At 35.4% G+C, this 8,842-nt stretch overlaps 1 protein-coding gene across 1 annotated transcript; it reads right to left on the bottom strand.

The window, feature by feature from the left end:
- Positions 1-6,401: 6,401 nt before the first annotated feature.
- On the bottom strand, positions 6,402-7,730 carry LOC116164519 (WD repeat domain phosphoinositide-interacting protein 4-like). The gene is made up of 4 exons (XM_031478712.1): positions 7,556-7,730; positions 7,432-7,506; positions 7,187-7,379; positions 6,402-6,643 (listed from the first exon to the last, which is right to left on the bottom strand). Exons 1-4 carry the CDS (start codon positions 7,602-7,604, stop codon positions 6,448-6,450), a joined length of 513 nt encoding a protein of 170 aa, XP_031334572.1. The 5' UTR covers positions 7,605-7,730; the 3' UTR covers positions 6,402-6,447.
- Between the last annotated feature and the right edge of the window lie 1,112 nt (positions 7,731-8,842).

The raw sequence follows: 8,842 nt of genomic DNA on the forward strand, positions 1-8,842 counted from the left end.
TCCGCATGTTACTAGGGTTCATTTGAATGTACGATCACAAACAAAAATAATGATAATCGGGACCTTACTGCCACTTAGGCAACCAACCATACACTATCTAAAGTGGCAACATTGAATTATAAGTTTTCCGGCGGCGATTAATGTGGGATGGGCCGCACAGCGTCGCACATTGTCGGCTTTTGTTCGTCACTGCCTTGCTATAAACGCTACAGAACGTATAATTACAAAAATGGGTAAAACCGGATTTTATGCATTATATTCTGGACAAATTCAAGAGACATTACTTCACATTGGTATCTGCGATCTCGATTTTCTCTCCATTGAAACAAAAACTGGCTTTTAAGGTTAATTTTGCAAGACCCGTTTTATTTATTTATTTATTGTCCCTCTTGTTCTAGGCCCTCAACAGGCTTACGCCCAATTACAGAGTGACCCGCATAATGCTTTTTTTAGAGTTGCCCCTGCAGAAGGTCTTAAGTTGTTCTATAGTGCAGCGGAGAGCCGGCGCTAACTCGCTTATTTGAGGTAGTTTTTTTTTCGGAGTAGAAAGAATTGGGACCCACACCATTTTGTTCAGAAATGTTTGAACCTTCAGAATCTCGCTTTACGACATTTTCCCGTGGTCCTGATAAAAGTTATAGGCCGCTAAAGTTGAATTTTACTCATTTTCGCGCGCGCGACTAGACCACCGAAAGTATTTATTTTCTCAGCAACTAAGCGATATACATCAATAATTCCTTTTGTAAAATGAAAGTACATTATAGCAAAATCTAAAGCAATCATATTTACCTACCTTGTTATGCACAGTTTTTAGAAAAATGACCGTCAACTTCCAAAATTCGTGTAGCAGATGAAAAGTGCGCACTTTGAACTCTCATAACTTTTTATTTCACGATATGGATTTCCAATATTTATAGCTCATTCGATGCTCCAAAGCATTGTGATTATTTTATTTTCTATAACATTACCGTGAATTTTTCATAATAAAAAAGTTACGGTCATTTAAGTAAAAACCTACCGGCCTCGCCGAGTCGGTAATCGCGAGTGAGACGGAGAGGGAAGGATAGTCAGCAGCGTTCGCTAAACAAGGAGCGATGCGTAAGAGATTTTACTTTACTAAGAAATTTCTCTCCGAATACCAAAACTAGCTATTTAGGCCGTTTAGTTTACCAATGCATTCCGCCGAGTTGCATTGTAAAATCTCAAACAATTCATTAACTCCATGTATCTCAGTTCTTTGGTGAAATATATAGGTACAAATAGGTACCTTTCCCTGTAAATTTTGGGGGTTACTCCACATCAGGTATCTCTTGTGCTGTGCTGTATATTGCAAGATCAGCAGTAACAACGGTATGATTTTGTCCCAAAGATTCAGGCTTGTTTTTTGATTTCACTAGACGATGGTTAGGATGGTATTGTAGCTCGCTGGTGGAGAATTCAAAAACGGCATAGGTATATTATATTGAATGGTAGATACCGGAACTTACTTAAGGTCGATTCTCACTTTCGTGCAAGGCACGTACTCGGCACAGGCAAGGCATCGACTCAGCAAAATATCTATATTATTGAATCTTATGAATTTTTTGGGGTGTAATTCACACTATGCGAGCAACGACTCGGCAAGCTACGGCCTTTGCACACGGTGTTCTTCTGAAACAATATTTGCCGGGCATGTACCGTGCACGTTCCGACAAGTGTGAATACAATCTGTGCAGGTCACCGACTTTAGTTCAGTTTTCATAGTACAAGAAAGGTTGAAGGGTCAGCAAAGGAACACTTTTTCAGCGGAACAAGATGAGATGCTGATTGAATGTGTCCGAGAGAATGATTTCGGTCATAAAAGATACTTCTTATGCATTTTATATACACAAAAACGTATTTTTATTTTTCTGCAATATGTACTTTCTTGTTCTTAATCATCTAATATTAGACCTATTTTAATTAACGTGGAAGTTTCGAACATTTCCACAGTTGAAACTCACGTAGAAACTGCTTACCTGCGGCAAGCGTGTCGCAGTGTGAATTGAACTCAAAAAACTTTGCCCGTGCCGAGTATGTGCCGTGCCGTTGCCGGGCCGGTTCTTTGCACGAAAGTGAGAATCGGCCTTTAGGAGGATTATCAGCAGGTACTTAGGCTGTTAAAGTCAGTTATCTGGTCGTTATCTAGTGATAGGTAAACGAGGAATTTGGATTTCTTCTGTCGATGTATCTCGCTTTTGAAAAAAGACTGTGCGTTGAATTTTTTTCGTCTGTTTCCACAGAATATGGCCTACTTATTCTTATTCTGTGACTGTTTCCTCATTGATGTCGAAGTTGCTCGCTGTGATAAAATTATCATTTTTTATTTGACAAATTTTTGTGAAATGTAGGTAGACACCCTTAGCAGAACATGTAATATTGACGTTTACTGTACTTGTTATGCCACTGTCGGAGAACATTTTCTGACCCGAAAGACCAATTTGCAAATGAGTGTAACTTTTGTTTGAAAAATGACCTTAAGAAAAATTGTTCAATAATTTTGTTCCGTAAGTATGTACCTACACAACAAACTTCGTGGAATTTTGTCAATTTTCGTTGTTCGGCCGAGAATTGCAGTGGAATTATTTTTTTCGAATTTTCAAAAACTAATTTCAAATTCAAAAACCACCAGATACCAAATTTCGTCGAAATCAACATTTTTTCGCACCCGTATTGAGGGGTGTGCCCTTTTGCGGTAGGAATTTTGAAAAATTATTTGCAAAACCGGAAAGGGCATACAGCAAAACCTATTCAAAGACTTACCACCAGTCTCTGTAACTGTTGCTGAGAAAAAAAGAAACTTTACCACTTTTTTGAGGGTGGCTCCTAAACGAATACATGGATTTTTTTTTTTTGGTTGGATCCATCGTTCCTCGAAATGGGGGTTGAAATATATTGTGTGATCAAAACTCTCTAAACCTTCCCCATATAGTTTTTATTCGTTGAAGTTTTTTAAAAATAAAAGCGACTATAGTTTCGGCGTACTGCCATCATCAGGCGATGTGAAATTTAACAGGAAAACGGTAAGTTACAAACGTTGAAGACGAATAAGACGAACATGTTTTTTAATTATTAAGTGGCCGAAGCCAAGTGAAAAAACCTGAAGGGTGGTTAAACCGGCAAGGTTGTCCTAAGTTTCAAAACGAATTATTATCAAGCCTTGTTAAGACAACCAACCGGAGGGTTGAATTATTACATTAAAAGTTGAAAGTTGAATTTAACACATTTCAAAAGAACCGGGGGGAAAAAATAAACTCATAAAAGTTTTGAAACTATTGAGATGACTACATATTTAAATTATTTAAGTTAAGTTTAAATTCGAGATCATGCAGACGGCATGTCTAGAAATGATTGACCACCAGGTTTACCTATCACTAGATAACGACCAGATAACTAACTTTAACAGCCTAAGTACCTGCTGATAATCCTCCTAAGTAAGTTCCGGTATCTACCATTCAATATAATATACCTATGCCGTTTTTGAATTCTCCACCAGCGAGCTACAATACCATCCTAACCATCGTCTAGTGAAATCAAAAAACAAGAAGGCGTGAAAAAGTAGCGAGAAAAGGAAATAATAATGTGAAACAAGCGGGAAAAGCTGAATCTTTGGGACAAAATCATACCGTTGTTACTGCTGATCTTGCAATATACAGCACAGCACAAGAGATACCTAATGTGGCGTAACCCCCAAAATTTACAGGGAAAGGTACCTATTTGTACCTATATATTTCACCAAAGAACTGAGATACATGGAGTTAATGAATTGTTTGAGATTTTACAATGCAACTCGGCGGAATGCATTTGTAAACTAAACGGCCTAAATAGCTAGTTTTGGTATTCGGAGAGAAATTTCTTAGTAAAGTAAAATCTCTTACGCATCGCTCCTTGTTTAGCGAACGCTGCTGACTATCCTTCCCTCTCCGTCTCACTCGCGATTACCGACTCGGCGAGGTCGGTAGGTTTTTACTTAAATGACCGTAACTTTTTTATTATGAAAAATTCACGGTAATGTTATAGAAAATAAAATAATCACAATGCTTTGGAGCATCGAATGAGCTATAAATATTGGAAATCGATATCGTGAAATAAAAAGTTATGAGAGTTCAAAGTGCGCACTTTTCATCTGCTACACGAATTTTGGAAGTTGACGGTCATTTTTCTAAAAACTGTGCATAACAAGGTAGGTAAATTGAATGCTTTAGATTCTGCTATAAATGTACTTTCATTTTACAAAAGGAATTATTGATGTATATCGCTTAGTTGCTGAGAAAATAAATACTTTCGGTGGTCTAGTCGCTCGCGCGAAAATGAGTAAATTTCAACTTTAGCGGCCTATAACTTTTGTCAGGACCACGGGAAAATGTCGTAAAGCGAGATTCTGAAGGTTCAAACATTTCTGAACAAAATGGTATGGGTCCCAATTCTTTCTACTCCGAAAAAATTTTTTGAACGATTTCGCGGCTCTCCGCTGCACTACTATACTACTCCGGTATTTACCTTATGAATTAGGAAACTGCAGGAAAACCTAATTCGGAGTAGCCGGCAGACTGGTCGAAACAGATCTAAGGAAACATCTCTGCTACAGATGAAAAAAAATTCACCTCAACTCAGGTTCGAAACCCGACCTCCGGTTTTGTAGCCCAAAGCTCTACCACTGAGCTACAAAGCCGTTTTGTTGCATACTGACAAAAAAGCCCACGTAAATGCAGTAAAAAAAAATAAAACTTAAAGATTTAAATAGTACTTGTGTTTTTTATTGCGTAGGTATTTAACTATAAAAAACAGTAGGTATGTTCTATCTATCTATCTATCTATCTATAACGTTAAAAATTGTAGTAATTGTCAATGAATCCTTTTCTTTTTACTCTCAATTGAAAAAATACAGGTAACAACTTCGGCGAATAATTCATAAGAAGTAACTGATGAAGTGGTAATTTATAATCCATGGACATTTAAAATCAAAGAACCATAACATGAACACACTGCTTATCTAATAAGTCATTAACAAGATACTTATTAACATTAACGCGCATTGTTCCTGCTTAGCAATTCCTTCATCACTGTGTTGATATAAAGGGAGTAGTAGTATTGCAACAATTGGAAAAACCAATACACGAAATTAAAAAAAGATTTACCTACCTGAATCTAGCTTTTGTCCTCGGCAATGCATAAAATTTGGCACATATCTTACAATTACCTACTTATAGTCTGGGTTGATCTCCTAATTAAAATAATGAATCATTTACTAATAAATTGTGATTGCAATTTTTGCTCCAACTTATATATCATTGAAATATGACCTGTATGAAAAAATATTTTAGTCTAACACAATCTAATTTTCTACAACATACAGTTGGTCTGGTACTATTATTTTGCAATGTTATTGTTTTTTTATGAAAAAATATTCAAAAAAACGTAATCTCAAAAATGAACAAGTTTTTAACACTAAGTAAAGTTCAGCCGATCTTTTTGAAAATGCGTATTTAGTAAATTCTTTTTTTATAACAAAACAATATGTTCAACTCGATCAACGTAGATGTTACAGTCTTTGCATAATTAAGTTAAAAAAATTAAAAAAACGATGCTTTGTCTTTCACACTGGGTGAACTGCTCTCTTGTAGAAAATGGGATTCAAAACAAATTCATCGCCTCGTTCATCGCTATTCATTTTTTCCCCTAGACCAATAGCTCACGAGATATTTGAAATGAAATGCCAAAAAAAGGACTTATTCATGTTTTTAAAAACACAACATCCTGTTTATTGTGTATAGTACCATTGTTTAAATAATTTAAACAATGATAGTACACAATAATAAAAAACCGTTCAAAAATACTAGCAACAATATCGAGAAAAAAACTAAATTGAAGATACCAATGTGTAATGTATTAATGTCTCTTAAATTTGTCCAGAGTATAATGCATAAACTCCGATTTTGCCAATTGTAGTTATACTTACACATTTTATACCTGCTGTGGGCTGTAGCGTTTATATCAAGCCAGTGATGAAGAAATGGCGAAGCAAAGATGACAATGCGCGACGCTGTGTGGCCCATCCCACATGACTCCACGCCGAAAAAGTTACACTTCACCGTCGCCATTTAAGATAGTGTATGGTTGGTTGTCTAAGTGGCAGTAAGTATCCGATTATCATTATTTTTGTCTGTGATCGTACATAGTGCATACCAATTAAACACCTTTACGTGAAGTTTTTTTTGTAAAATTTGCTCTAGTGGATAAAATCTAACCTTAATTCACAAGTTTTTTTAATAAATAAAACAACCGTTTAAAAAAAAGGGCTGTTCATCGATTTTAATTTAACGAAATTAGAAACTCAAAAAGATCACCCTAAATGAATGCAATGAGGTAACTAAAGGTTTACATCTGTCTCAAACTCAGCACTTACATATATTCCCCAAAAGGTAGTTCTTATACCACACTTACCACAATTTGAACACTTCCCACTTTATGTCCTGGGAATATCAAAATTTGTTTCTCTGCTGATGCTAAGGGGCTCATTTCACATAAACCAAGTGGATTGTCTCTAGTTTCTAAGGAGAATAACCTCTGAATTGGTGACGGAAATGAAAAAACGTGTATATGTGTTAAGAGAGCGACAACCAATCTGAAAATAGATTAATATAATAAATATGCAGGGTGTAGTGTAACAAATAATCATGTAAATAGCTACGGTAGCAAAGAGAAACTAAACATGAAGTTTTAAAATTTGATAAATAAATAACATGCGAAAACCTTTTTTGTACATCCTGTATAAAAATAGAGTCCAAGGCTCATACTGTAACAAGGCCAACTACCAGCCCTAAGGCCAGGTGCACATTGAGATGGACGCCACACACGCAACACAACCCACGGCCACACACACGTTGTATTCTGTAGGAATTAAGGAGCAAACACATATTATGGCACAATGTACGATACCATGTGACTCATTTCTGAAGCCACACAGTCTGAGACACAGATTTTTTAGCAATTTCAACAGTACACAAAGCGTGTGTGGCCGTGGGTTGTGTTGCATCTCAATGTGCGCCACACCTAAGGCTTTATAAATATTCTAAACAAAGTTAAAGGAAAATTAAAGGGTATTGCAGGTAATTAATGTGAGCACGAGTAATTCTGAAAGTGACGACACATAAACCAACCGACTTACTTATCTCGTCTCAGCCTGGTTGCTTTAATAGATGACGAAAATGTTAATTCTAAAACAAATTTCTTGCTTGCATCGTCAAATAATAACAAGGTATTATCAGCGAACTTTGGGCGTGAACCTCCAGCCACTATTGCTATAATATTTGTTCGTAACAACATTTCACAATGTGCAACACTACCCATTAGATCGAAATCTGCAAAACATTAATGACTTATCGCTTCACGAAATGTACTTGGAATACATGCCGTAGTGAGCTTTCTCTGCTAAAGGATCTACATTGTATATTCGTAACCCACTTTCCATTGAGCAGGAAAAACAACCTAAGAGAGTTCATGTTTTAAACATTTTTAATGCACACATTAATCTAACCTTGATCTTGATTAAACTTAATGTTCAGTACAGCTCTATCAGAACTCATGATTTTGGTTTGTGGAATACTACTAACGTGAAAAAGGTAACATTTTTAATACGTAGTAAAGAAAATTAACTTGGATGTATTCAAATTCTTTGTTTGTTGCTTTTCTTTGTACTGGCTACATCATGGCAAACGGAAATTTAAGAGAGTAACAGCATAGTGGCTCTCGTTACGCGAATTTTTCTTATACAGATATTGGTGCCAGCGGATGTATGTAACCCCCAATGCACGGTTAAATCTTAAATTTTTACATTACATTTGCATTTTACACATAAAAATGCATGTAAAAATTGAAGAAAAAATGACAATGATATATGTTTAAATTTGTGAGGTATTTTAAAAAGTTGAAAAGAAAGATAGCATGATAGATACTGTTGGTGGTTCTGTAAAGTGTAATAGCAAATACATCCCTAGGACATGCAAAAGAACTTCACTTATATTTACCTACTTTTTAAAAATAATAGCAATTACTGGAAGAGTGAAATTTAAACAAGAAAAAGAAAAATCGCAACCCAAAAGTGTGGGTTGAAAGAAGGGAAGATAAAAGAATTTTGACTAATAAATAGATAGGTAATTAATTATTATTTGAACATCCTGCAGCATTCAGGAATTATTTACGAATGACAAATAATTCATTTTTAAAGCTACTTGCGAAAGGCGAGCCATACCGGGTGAATAAGTATTTTAAAACCGAACATAGGCAATTAACAAGAGAAAAACGTTTTTTTGCAGATTGTTGCTCCTCATGTTAACTTAGAGGGTTTATAATCATACCAATCAAAAGAAGATTTTTTTTCTGATCTAATATTAGATATAGGTACGAACATTGAATAAAAGTGTTTTTATTCAATGGTACGAATTAGTTTATTTTCAAGTGTATTTCTCATTATTTTATAAAAAATTCGGCAATACATGATACATCCAATTAGCAAAATCATGTTAAGCCATGGAAATTTCCTAAGGAATTGAAATAGGTTTTCACACAGACAAATGGGACGCTCATTAAAATGCACGGAAGACAAATATCGCGTACTAGAGTAAATATTTCCGCTGTAAACGTTGTTTATTATAATAAATACCTACTTTTTCCTCAGTTGTCATAAACTGATATTGATTTCGACGTTTGAATCTGCTTTTTGTCTTCCTAGTCATGGCTTAACATGATTTTGGTAAGTGGATTTATTGCCGAATTTTTGATAAAATAGTGAGAAATACACCTGAAAATGAACTAATTCGTATAT

The sequence above is a fragment of the Photinus pyralis genome, unplaced genomic scaffold (genome assembly GCF_008802855.1).
Source record: "Photinus pyralis isolate 1611_PpyrPB1 unplaced genomic scaffold, Ppyr1.3 Ppyr1.4_LG2, whole genome shotgun sequence".
NCBI classification, from domain to species: Eukaryota; Metazoa; Arthropoda; class Insecta; order Coleoptera; family Lampyridae; genus Photinus; species Photinus pyralis.